Source organism: Anastrepha obliqua, chromosome 5, assembly GCF_027943255.1.
Source record: "Anastrepha obliqua isolate idAnaObli1 chromosome 5, idAnaObli1_1.0, whole genome shotgun sequence".
Taxonomy (NCBI): domain Eukaryota; kingdom Metazoa; phylum Arthropoda; class Insecta; order Diptera; family Tephritidae; genus Anastrepha; species Anastrepha obliqua.
The window spans coordinates 26,820,340-26,833,308 of NC_072896.1; the positions used below are offsets into that span (position 1 = coordinate 26,820,340).

General features: G+C 33.8%; 1 protein-coding gene across 2 annotated transcripts in view; it reads right to left on the bottom strand.

The window, feature by feature from the left end:
* LOC129249127 (cytohesin-1) overlaps nt 1-12,969 on the bottom strand; it is a 120,242-nt gene that overhangs the window by 36,422 nt on the left and 70,851 nt on the right. The window contains exon 1 of one of the 2 annotated variants that reach the window (XM_054888780.1): nt 1,158-3,181. The exons of the other annotated variant lie outside the window; for it this stretch is intronic. Coding sequence (XP_054744755.1) covers nt 1,158-2,381 — 1,224 coding nt within the window. The 5' untranslated portion in view covers nt 2,382-3,181. Of the gene's footprint in view, nt 1-1,157; nt 3,182-12,969 lie in introns of those variants that run through there. 2 annotated transcript variants of the gene reach the window in all.

The window sequence follows — 12,969 nt, forward strand, 5'->3', positions numbered from 1 at the left end:
ATTTTTTGTGTGATGGAAACTCGTACTCGCCCTTTTTTAAGAGAAAGAAAAAATATGCCATACACTTTAAGTCACGTTTATCCAGGCCTGACTGTATTCATTTTGTATTTCTCAAGCAAACTTATATTTATATTCACATAAAAGTCGTTTTTCAAAGAAATTTCCAAAATGATACACAATTTGCATAATTTTATAATCTAAAAAAATATGTAGCCATGAGCTTTCCATGGAAAAAAAATTAATAAATGATTTATTAATATATGTTTTTTAGCGCTTTCACCCCGCCATAATATTTTTTATTTTTTGTTTTTTATTTTTATTTTTTATTTTTTTTTCAAATGAAATTTTCGATGCCTATTATTTAGCTATTGCTCTGTTTCCTAATTTGTGGGTTTTAATTACATTAATTTTGATATTCTTCTTATCTACTTTTTGCTTCCTTCTCTGATACCTTTAAATTTAATTATTATAATTTATTTATGGTTTATTTTTTTCAATGCTTCTTTTGTCTATTAGTTTTTTACTGCACACCACTTTTCAGTCGCTACTCCGCTACTTGAATCTCTAGCGCACATCTAAACACTACGTCGTCTAACCTCCAATCAACATTTCAACTCAACATCCTCCTGCTAATCATTGCACAGCCGATCGCTGATAGTTAATTAAAAGCCATCGCGTTCGCGCTGAGCTTATTAAAGATGTTCAGATGCCAATGCTAGCCGCCAACCGAGCAGTGCTACGCAATTAATGATCTACACAGCGATCTGCACAAGTAAGCGGCCGAGCGCCACGACGACGCATACGTAACGCGTTACAATAGCTTCTAAGTATAGCTTGAAACCTGTTGTTGGCTGCGTTTGTTAGAAACCATAACAACAACATACAGGCAATTGATCAAAATTCCACACTAAGCCGCATTAAAGACACTTCACGACCGGTTTGTCACTACCAAAAAAAAAAAAAAGAAGAAACAAAAGGAGGAATAAAATTGAAAAACATAGTATTTTACGGCAAAACAATTAAGAACTATTTTAAAATCTCCTCCTGAGAAGCGGCTAGCTTGGCTAATTCTTTTCACGCCTTTTCCTCTAACGCCCCATACCTCTTCAATATACCACCAAGATTCTCTACATTCTCTTGCCTTTATGCTTGCCTACCTTGTTATTATTGCGTAGTATCACAGCATTTTGCGCCGCATTGTTATGGTTCCGCACCAAGACATTCCGGCAGTCATCACAGAGATAATTGTTGTTGTCATAGCCGTTATTGTCACAGCCACCGCCGCCGCCACCAAGATTTAATTGTAGACCTTTCACAATGGCTTTTGTTACATTGCAACTTGGTTTATTTTCCTTGTTGTTGTGTGCAGTGCGTTCCGTTTCACTTTGTGACGTTGAACTGTCGTCAATAAAACGAAAATCGCCACCAACATCAGCGAGCGGACTCATACCAAGACGCGGACAAAATGGCATGCTATTCACACTATCGCCATCCCCGCCGCCACCTGTCACCACACGCTCTTCATCCTCATTCAGCACATTGTCCAAACTATTGGAACGTTGCTTGGTGCGCTCGCGTTGCGGTCGACGCGCCACCACCTCGCCACGTCCATTCAACACCAGTTCGACTGGACGCGTAATGACCATAGTTTGCTGAGTGGTAGTGGTCACCGAGCGCTTGAACTCGGTACGTTTACTCATTAGCAGCGTATTCGGTTCATCCGTAGGCGATTGCGTCACCTCCACATTCCGGCTCAATTCCTTCTCCACCGTACGTTGGCTACTCCACGTGATGGGCGTTGTCGTGTGTGATGAGATGCCCTCATAGATGGGGTTGTCCGTTAGAGCGGGTATGTTGTACGTGGCCACGCTGATGTAGGGTGTTGTAGGTGTCAACGGCGATTTTTGTTTTGGATTCGGTGTTGTTGGCGTTTTGATTTTCGCCGGCGTGGTATCGGCTCGCTTCCGCATTTGCGGTGTTTCAGGACGTGATGGCGCGGCATATTTGCTGCTGCAACAACAACGTGAGCACAACTGCGATACGCGTTGCCCGCTAACCAGTGCGCGCTTATCATCACTTGTGGCATCTTCGTCGTCCTGCAGATTGTCGATGGATGCGCCAGTGCTGGGCAAGTAGCATTGCCCCTTCTTATTAGTTCCAATCACGCCGCCACCACTGCCGCCGCCGCCACCAACACCCAACTCTACTTGCGGCACATAGAAGGTGCTGTTGGCGCTGAGATCGATGCAGCTGCGCTGGAAGTGTTTGTCACTGGCTTGTAAAGCTGCAGCTTTCTTGTTCTTCGGCTGTCGGCGTAGTGAGGAGAACCAGTTTGTGATGCTTGGCCGCTTCTGGTGTTGGTATTGTTGCAGGGAAGCCATGCTGGTGCACGCACACGACAACTACTTATTTGAGTTGATTGTAAATGTTAGGAGCGAGTTGAGTGTTTCGAGTTATAATTTTCTTTTTTAATTTGTTGCACTTCTTTTCCTGCCTGAGTTGTTGACTTTTTCTGTGTGATTTTGTAGTTGTCGTTTTTTTTTGTCTGCTTTTATTGAGTTCTTGCACTACACACATGAATTAACTTCTTTTAGATGTGTTTTTTTTTTCTTGTTGCTATTTTTTATTGTAAATTTTTACGACTTCCACGTAATCACTTTGCCACTTGTTGTCTGCTACACAAACAAATGTAGCTATAAAAAAACCAGTTCCTGTCGCTCATTACACGTCGAAATTATTGTGGCTTCTCTGGCCGGCCCCAACTATGGTAGAAAAAATTATTACATTTGATATTTTAGAAATGCAAGCGTTCAACATCAATAAAATGCGTCTGTGTTGGTGCATATTTTGTTATCGGAGAGGTTCGCGGAAATTGTTGAAGGCCGACGGTGGAATGCAGCTTTCGAAAAATAAAAGCACAAAATATACCAAGGAACTTCACGACGTTTTGCCGAATAGTTCTTTAATTGCTGTTAAAGAGTGTAAAAGGCGTTTTTAGTGCAGATATGAGTTAATGTTCAGGGAATTGTGCAAAAAGCGAATGCAGCACCATTTACTTGGACCATATAGAATTGTTAAATGGGCATTAACTTTTTTCTAGTTTCCTTTCACTTCAGTTCAAAATAGTTCACTTTTTATTTGCACTGATTTTTATTTGGTTTAATTTGTTATTTATTTTATTTTTATTCATTTTGTTTGGTTTTATGACGCATATTAAATTATATTTTATTTTTCCTCTTATTTGTAGTTTGCGACGTGATTTTGTATACAAATGGAGCGATCTACAGTTAAACGAAACTTTTTCAAGCTGGAAATACACTCAGAGGTCCAACCCCTACAAGACAGTGTTGAGCACTTTCGCAAAAAAATTCCAACACATTTACAAGTATTTTATTAGTCTCTAATACATGCGCATTATCAGAAAAGCATGTACAACATTTTTTTATGCGGAAATCAAATATTTCATTTGATATTATTTTCTCCTATTCGGTGTGAATTCCATCTCTCTTTTACCAATAGCAATTTCATATAAGTGAAAAATATATCTACTGTACTTTAAACGGCAAAGCAACTCATTTGTTCACTTATAATGTGGCTGCTCTGAAAAAAGTTCTAGTGTGAAATATGGCTGTTGTTGTTGTAAGGTCGCTATAGGCGAATGAGTAGATACTTGGCCAAAAGTTGAAAATTCATGAGTTCGGATCTCCGTAAAATATAAATTTTATAATTTCTAAATAAATTATTTTAACGAAACTCCTCAGTCTGATTACTTTTTAACGAAAATGAGGAGTTTGTGCTGATAACTTTTTGATGACGAAAATTAGTAGTTTGGCCCATCAGTGATGATTACTTATTGAAAACAAAAATGAGAAGTTGCCTTTCCTTTAGGGCATAGTACATATATTTTTCAGTTATAAGAAATTCCTATTGGTAAAAGAGAGATAGTATATCACCCCGACAAGGGGAAACTATCAGAACTTTCCCATGGCTAGAACAAAAATGTGTAGTTGGATGAGGATATTGATGATGATAATATGAGTGCTTATATGATAGTCAGCTGTCTTGTAGGGCAACACCAATTGGTTAATTTTTTTCAATTACAATTATTTTAAAGTTTTTCAAATTTTTTTTTTTTTAACGTTTTTTAAATTTATTCTACTTATATTTTTTTTTTTTTTTTTGGCTTTTTATGTATTTTTTTTTTCTTTCAATTCAATTTTTTCCAAATTTTTTTATTGCATAACATCTTGCTGTATTTATTAATTTTAATTTTGTTGATTTATTTTACATTTTATTTTTTTTTACATTTATTTTTTTTTTTACATTTTCTTTTTTTTTTTTACATTTGATTTTTTTTTTTACATTTTCTTTTAATTTTTTTATATTTTATTTTATTTTTTACATTTTATTGTTTATTCTTTTACATTGTATTTTATTTTTTATTTTTGGTTTTTTATGAATTTTTTCTTCGTGTTTCAATAAAATTTTTTTAAGCTTTCCAAAATATTATTGTACAATTTTTTCTATTGTATTTAATACCTTTTATTTATTATTTTAAATTTTATTGCTTTATTTTTTATTTTTTGTTTATAACTTACTTTACTTACCTTATTTTTTTACATTTTTCTTAATTTTTATATATTTTTTTTATTTTTACATTTTTTATTTTGGTTTTTATGTATTTTTTGTCTTTTCTTTCTTCTTTCAATTTAACGTTTTTTTATATTTTTTTAATTTTTAATATATTTTTTTTATTTGGCTTTTTATGTATTTTTCTTCTTTCAACTTATTTTTTTTTGTTTTCAAATCGTTTTTTTTTTTTTGTGCATAACATCTTGCTATATTTATTATTTTTAATTTTATTGTTTTATTTTACATTTAATTTTTATTTTACATTTTATTTTTGTTTTACATTTTATTTTATTTATTTTTTTTACATTGTATTTTATTTCTTATTTTTGGTTTTTTATGAATTTTTTTCAGTCTTTCAATTAAATTTTTCTAAGCTTTTCTACATTTTATTTTTGAAATTTTTCTATCATATTTAATATCTTGCTTTATTTACTATTTTTAATTTTATTGTTTTATATTTTATTTTATTTGTTTACATTAAACTTTCTCTTGTTTGGTTTTTTATGTTTTTTTTTCTTCTTGCAATTATTACTTTTTTTTTAAGCTATTCTAAATTTTATTTTTAAAATTTTTTTATTGTAGTTAATATTTTGCTTTATCTATTATTTTTAATTTCATTACTTTCTTTTTTATTTTATTTAGTTAATATTTTACTTTATTTTTTACATTTTATTTTATTTTTCTTTTTTAATTTTGTTTTTAATTTTTTTAATTTGTACATTTTATTTTATTATTTTTTTACATTTTTTTTTATTTTTACATTTTTTTTTATTTTCACATTTTTTTATTTGGTTTTTATGTATTTTTTGCATTTTCTTTCTTCTTTCAACTAAATTTGTTTACCTTTTTTAACATTTTTTACATTTCATTTTATTATTATCTTTTTTTAAATTTTTTTTTTTAATTTTTACATTTTATTTAATTATTCTTTTACAATTTTTGTTATTTTTAATTTTTTTTTAATTTAATTTTATTTTCTTTTGCCCCCTCTATTTTTTGTATTTTTTTCCTGTTTCAATCATATTTTTTTAATTTGTATTTAAAATTTGTATTTTTTATTGTACTATACAGCTTCAGTATACAAACAGAGAAGCATACATTGCGCGTAAAGGTCAAAATAAAGATTTCGATCAATTAAAATATGTTTAAGTCCTAAAGTACTTCAGAAGCTAAAGCTTTAATTTCCTTTAAGCATTTAACTTTGGCTATGACACTATGACACTTTGACTCCCGTTAGCTCACTATGGCTGAATCCGCTTTCGCAGAGCACAATTCAATAAATGCTCCAACAGTTTTGACCGTCGCAAATGAACTAAACGATTTATTTTCAGAACTACACAAACCGACAGCGAATAACTCATTTGCAATATTTCAAAGTCAGGCTCAAAATAAACTCTTTCATTAGGCTTCCTCCAAAATGTACAGCAACTAGTAGGAGTTGCTGACTACTTGGCACAACAATTTAGTTGAGACGTCGGCGCAAACATCGTGAGTGCACAACATCCTCAGAAACCAACAACAATGAGGCTACAGTTGAATAGCATATTAAGAACAACAACTCCACAACAACAACTTTGACTTCCACTAGCACATCAGTGGCAAAGACATTGCAATAAAATCTACAAGTTATAACACTAATTTATGTAACTCAAGCGAGCGCAGAAAGGACGAAAGAGCTGAAGAGGTGCAAATTAGACGCAGTACAAGGCACAGAGGAAGAAGAATAGGATATGCGAAGCATAAATTACAAAACACTAAATGCTATGCTCAATTTAAAATATTCGAAGCGGAAATAGTGAACTGCTGTTAATGGCATTGCCGCAAAGAAGCAAATAGCAAACAACAAACAGAAGAGTTTGGAACATTTATGCAACCAAGAAAAATTGTTCCAAACACACAGACACACACATACACGCATGCCCACTTATACAATCGCATCAACACTTTTGTGGTTAAAGCATAAGCAAGGACTTTGCTGTGTGTGTGTGTATGAGTGTAGAATAAGGAGCAATCACATTTTATGACCCTTTCTCGAGTTTGTTAATGCTACTGGGTTTCCTCCGCTCAGTGCTCCCCGCTTATACTTGACAGTTATGTACGCTCATTCCGCTTTGCAATTCACACGACTATTGCATTGTATTTGCTTCTTTGTATACCCGATAAAGGCTTCCATACACCTGAATCCACAAAAATAGCAGTGAGGCGGCATTGTCAGGTTTTTACTATTTATTTATTTTTTATAAATTTTTTTTTCCTTTAATTGTGCATCTATTTTTTATTACAATATAGTTCATGCTATGATAAAAGCAATACAGCTTAAAGTTTTTAGCTTTGCAGGAAATTTAAAAAAAATTTCATCAAAATATCAAACTTTTTTGTCAGAATTTTAGAAAAATTCTGGGTATGCAGTTTAGTAGCCTAATCAATTTTGATATAATAATGCGCGGGTTTAAAGTGACTCAAAATTCGCGTTGATTTTTGATAATATTTTTTGTTGACGATGTTACGCATTTTCTTCCTTATAAGAAATGCTGTGCATTTTTTTGTATTGAGAAAATGCACAAGACCGCCGCAAAAAGAGAAATTGTGAAAAATAGTTTTGGTTTGAGCCACTTAAAACTTTGTACCAAAACTCAATCCATAAAACCTCATACTCGAAAATTTTCTAAAAAATTGTGATGAAAAAATTTCAAATTTTGATGAAAATTTGTTGAATTTTTTATGGAAAGCTGTTGAATTTTTGATGAAAATTTGTTGAGTTTTTGATAAAAATTAGTTAAACTTCCAGTTTGGTTGGAATGCTAACTATATTTTTATGACTCTAAAAACAAATAAAAAAAAATAAAATTAAAAACTAAAAAAAAATAAAAATAAAGAAAAAATAAATAAATAGTCCAAACTTAGCAATAAGTCGCGCTGCTATTATTATGAACACAGGTGTATGTAGGTAAACAACCAGTTCCCATAAAATTTGTGCTGCCACTTACTATTGTGGGGCTTCATTACAATCATTATCATTTGAATATTTCGATTCGAAAACTGCACTGGTAAAGAGACAATCAGACTCGAAAAGGTAATGGCGTCAGACGAGTTTACTTAAAAGGCTACGTTTATGAATAGAGTAGCACTTGTGTGCCTATAATCGTTGTATATATATGTATGAGTATATAGTTAGTAGATATGCCACAAGGCTGCTTCACACATAAGCACGCATGACCGATAGTTGCGCAGGCAGGTAGCGCCGATAAAACTGTAGACAAAACAATGCTCAATCAATTGAAATCAAAACACACCCTGCTGCGGTGATGCACGCGTAGATATGTTGGAAAGATAATAGACAAACAGGTAGCAGTTATTTGTTAGCCGGAAAGCGAAAAAAAGAATTATCAAACGAAACGCAAAGGTCATTGAAAGAGAATGAACTCTATCTAAGACAAATAAGCCGCGTCGTCGTACTGTGCTCAAAGAGTAATGGAAAACCAGAAAAAAAGTTTGATTCGAGTTGCGGATTTTTAAAGTAAATGAAGATTGAACTTAGTTACACAAATTTTTACATTAAAGTCTATTAATAAAACTATGAAACCAAACAAACTATTTCTGAAATTGTTAAAGAGCACTAAAGACAACTTTTTTGTTGGCAAATCCCTTCTACAGGACCGCCCAACGCACTATAGCTCAATGATCGAAATGTCGCATAGAGATTAGATTTTGTTTAATTTTGAATCTGAATCCAGTTCAAAGATAACTCTTTGATAGCAAAGCTTTTCTACAGGACCACCCAATGGTCGAAAGGCTAGGCAGAGAGCTCAATTTTTATTTTATTGTCCTTCTGAGGTCGGTCCGAAGACAACTTTTTGATAGGAAAGCTCTCCAACAGGGCCGTCCAATGGTCAAAAAGCCACTTAGAGCTTAGCTTTAATTTAATTTGAGTGCAATTCCAAAACAAATAATTATTATCAAAGCTCTTCTACAAGACCGCCCAATTGTCGAAAGGTCACACAGAGCTTTGTTTAACAGTTCCTCTGACTCGGGTCCAAAGACAATTCTTTGTTAGCAAAACTCTTCTACGAGGTCGCCTAATGGTCGAAAAGCCACACAGACAACTCTTTGTCAGCAAAACCCTTCTACAGGAGGGCGCAATCATCGAAAAGATACATAGAGCTTAGTTTGTGTTTAAATCTCCTCTGAGTCCGGCCTAAAGACAACTTTTGTTAGTAAAGTTCTTCTACAGTACCGCCCAACTGTTGAAAGGCCACACAGAAGCTCAGTTTTTGTTTAATTGTTCCTCTATGCCCGGTCCAAGAATAACTTTTTGATAGAGAAGCTCTTTTACAGAGCCGCCTAATGGTCGACAGGCCACATAGAACTCAGTTTTTGCTTAATTTTTCTTCTGAGTCTAACGCCAAGACAACTCTTTGTTAGCAACGCTCTTCTACAAGAAGGCCAAAAGGTCAAAAGACCACATAGAGCTTAGTTTTTGTTTGATTACTCCTCTGAGTCCGGTCCAAGGACAACAAACCTCTTCAACAGGACAACCCAATTGTCGAAAGGCTATACAGAGCTAAATTTCCACTTAATTGTTCCTCTGAGATTGACTCAAAAACAAATTTTTGAAAGCAAAGCTCTTATACAGGACCGCCCAAAGGTCGAAAGCCACACAGAGCTCAGGTTTTGTTAAATTTTTCCTTTGAGTCCGACCCTTCAAACTACAGAATTAGTACTTTATCTTTAGAACTTCAAAGGACAACAAGTGACTCAACTGTGTGTCACTTCTTGAGTGGTCAAGGCTGCTTCTAAGCATACTTATACAGGTGCAACCACGATGACACTCCCTATTACGATTACTGCAACAAAAATATTCACCATACATTCCACACATGTTCGCACTTCTGTTCTGCAAACGAAAAACTCCATAGAGTCTTTGAAGAACCTCCTACGCCGAAAACATTTGTGCAACATATGTTGCGCTCGAAGGAAAAGTGGAATGTGGCATGCGATGTAGTGGCCCAGACTATGAAAGAGATGACCTTAATCACGTTCCCTCTCAGCGATGTAAGATGACGGTTGTGCCGCGGCGAGAGGTGATGGAAATTAACAATAGACCTGCAAAATAAAACCATTATCCTCGACCCCGGATTGCGTATGCCGACATATCCGACGGCTGGGGTGGAGTTAGTTGTCAAACTAACGCCAAGCGAGCCCTAGAAAATATAATTAAAGAAGGTAAAGGAAAGAAAAAGGATATCTTCGAGGAAAATGGAGCTCCACTCTACACAGATATTAGAAAAGCTATTAATTTCGAGAAAAGGTGCAGTATCGAGTTAAAAAGATCCAGTAGAGACAGATCCAAGCTAACATACTCCAAAACTCTTAATTGTAGAAATCTTTGGTTGTAAGACCAAACTATCTCTACCGATGAGCAATTTTCTGAACATATTTAAAGCGAAGCTCTACGCCTTCAGTCTTTGTGCAGAGATGAAAATACAGTGAAAAGCCTCTACTGCGTTTATGATCGTACCTTAAGTGCCAGCTAAGCTGCAAACAAGCTTCTACCATCACTTATTATTCCTAAAATGCATAGTAAAATTGCGCACCTTACCGATGTATCATCAAATTCAGATGCAAAGACATCATCGGCAACGAGTAAGCGATAGATTAGTTAGAGAGGTTACGGCCACTCCACAAATAGAACAAGAGTGTAAAACTCTTAGTTAAGAAATCATACCTTTAAAGGAGAGTTCAGAAGAGTTCAAAAGAGTGAAAATACTAAAAGCACAATACAGATAACCAGCTTAATGGGACAACGTTAATATCCGACAAAGTGCTTGCTGAGAGGTTATAATCTCACGGGATTCTATTTATTAACTTCACGAAGAACAAACAGAGTATACTTAAAAGCATCCCCGCAGCTCCCTACACACTGCGAAGACATGTGCCCATTCAGAATATATGGTCGACTCGGCGTCAGAGACTTCAGTTGATCAGCTCCTCGAATAGAATGCGATTTGAAGAAGCAGAGGAATTACTCTTAACTTAGTAGGGCCAAAGGAAGACTGGAAATATTTGCTTCAATCTAATAACCTCTTTGACGACATAAGAGTATTAGGTTTGGGCGAAGTATGAAGAGAAGAGAACCTTGTGTGCATTGCACGAAGCGGTTGCCTGAAATAATGTCGGATATTTCAATAGGATTGCTCGAACTTTAACAAAATTTAAGTAATATTTGTATTCATTTACAAATGAATTCGATGAAATTATGAGGAAATGTGTTAAATCAGCCTGTAGAGTGGCAATGATACCTTGGCGAACAAAAATACACAGCAAACAGTGCCTTTTTTTAGGTGCACATGTGGCAATTTTACTTGTTTACGAAACCTCCCAACCTTAAATTCATGCAAGTCGGTCACGAGAACCATAACTAGAGGGAAACATTTTTCGAACAGAACACCGATTTTGAAAATTAATGTTTGAGTTTCGAAGTGTTTTTTGAATCGTGTAGCGTTCCATGGTTTAATGTAAAATCAATGAATAAGTATTGTGACGAATTTCACAGCTGCAGCTATACATCGTCAAAGTGCGACCGCACCTATTTAAACCGCCTTTATTTATTTATCAATCAATTCCATCTACTACAACTCCTTTTAGACAAATCTTCCAAGCTGTCACATTCGCCTCTTCTCTCTACTGTTTATTTCTGCTGGGCTTTTAATTCGTAGGCTCATCCTTTCTGCACAATGACACAGATAATCTCAAACAAAAAAGTTATTGATTAATCTGTTCAGCTCTTTCTTGATCATATCAGCTTTCGCATTTCCATCAAATTAACATAATTCTTTTCATTTCTAGTAACATTTTGTCTATTTTAGCCTATTTTCCATCACTTAATTTTAAAAATAAATGAAGCCAAAGAAAGACTTCTTAAGATACATCGAAATGGTGTTGCACGTAACCACATACAACACTGTGCAAAATAATAGCTGCGCGACATATTGCAAAGTTCAGACTACTTTTTTTTTTTTTTTAGTTTTTTATAAAAATATATAGTTCATATTACAATAAAACCCTTCTAATTGAAAGTTTCAAACTTTATATAAAAAAAATTCAAGAAATTTGCATCAAGATTTCAAACTTTTTAATAGGAATTTTCCTGGTATACAATTTCGTAATTATATTATTTCTGTTGCAAAAAAAAGTATATTTTTATAAAAAAAATTTTTTTCAATTTAAAAAAAAGTTAAAAAAAAAAATTTTTTTAAATTTTAATTAAAAAAATTTTTTCTTAAAAATTAAAAAAAAAAAATTTTTACAAATCACAAAAAAAATTTTACAAATTAAAAAAAAAATTTTCAAATTAAAAACAAAAATAGGAATAAACAGTTAATGAAAAATAAATAAATATTCAAAACTTTTGTAAAAAAGCAAAGCTACTTTTGAGCCACTTCAAACTTGCACTTTTGTGTACCAAAATTCAATACGCCATAAAAATGCATATGAAAAAACAAAAGTTTGAAAATTTGTTGATTTTTTTTTTTTAATTTGCGAATTCTTTGAAACTTTGGTTAATATCGTTAATAAGATACAAAATGAAAAAATTATTTAAGTCAAAACTTTTCTTATATCGCACTACAATTATTGTGCACCCAGGTGTATATAGTAAGTAGAATCATATATAGTGAGCACAAGCCATCACGAGTACAAAAAGTACACGCACTGCACATATAAACCAATCCGATTAGTGGATTGCCATACGCACCTCAAGGAAGCCACACCAAATCTCATCGATAGGTATCAGCGTAGCTGGAATCACTTGAATGACAAGCAAAATAAACTATATTAACAATTAACTCTTTGCCGAGAAAGCACGAAAAAGAAAGCAGTGGATGTTCCATATAGGCTACCGCATTGAGGAGATACCCACACCACCATCACCATCATCACGCAATACTCGTACAACAGCCAAGCAATGAACTGAGAATCCGATTAGACGCCGCCACAAACTAGCACGAGTCCATCAGCACCTATGCAGAGTTCATGAAGAGGCATTTCGCTAGCATTTAGAATGCAAAAGAATGTAGCAAAGCATTGATGTTGTAGAAGAAAAATAAACATTAAAAAACAAAAAAAGTAACTGAACTGTAATCCAATTAAATGCTCAAACGGTGTTATAAACGGTGAAACACGAACGTTGCGGTCGACCAGGTCGTCGGCGAACGCATACTGGCGCAATGGTGAATGGAAACTCAATTGATGGCGTGTTTTTATTATTATTATGTTATTTTATATGTAGTAGGTATGTAAGAATGCACTTCGGTGCAGCAAATAGCAAATGGTACTTAA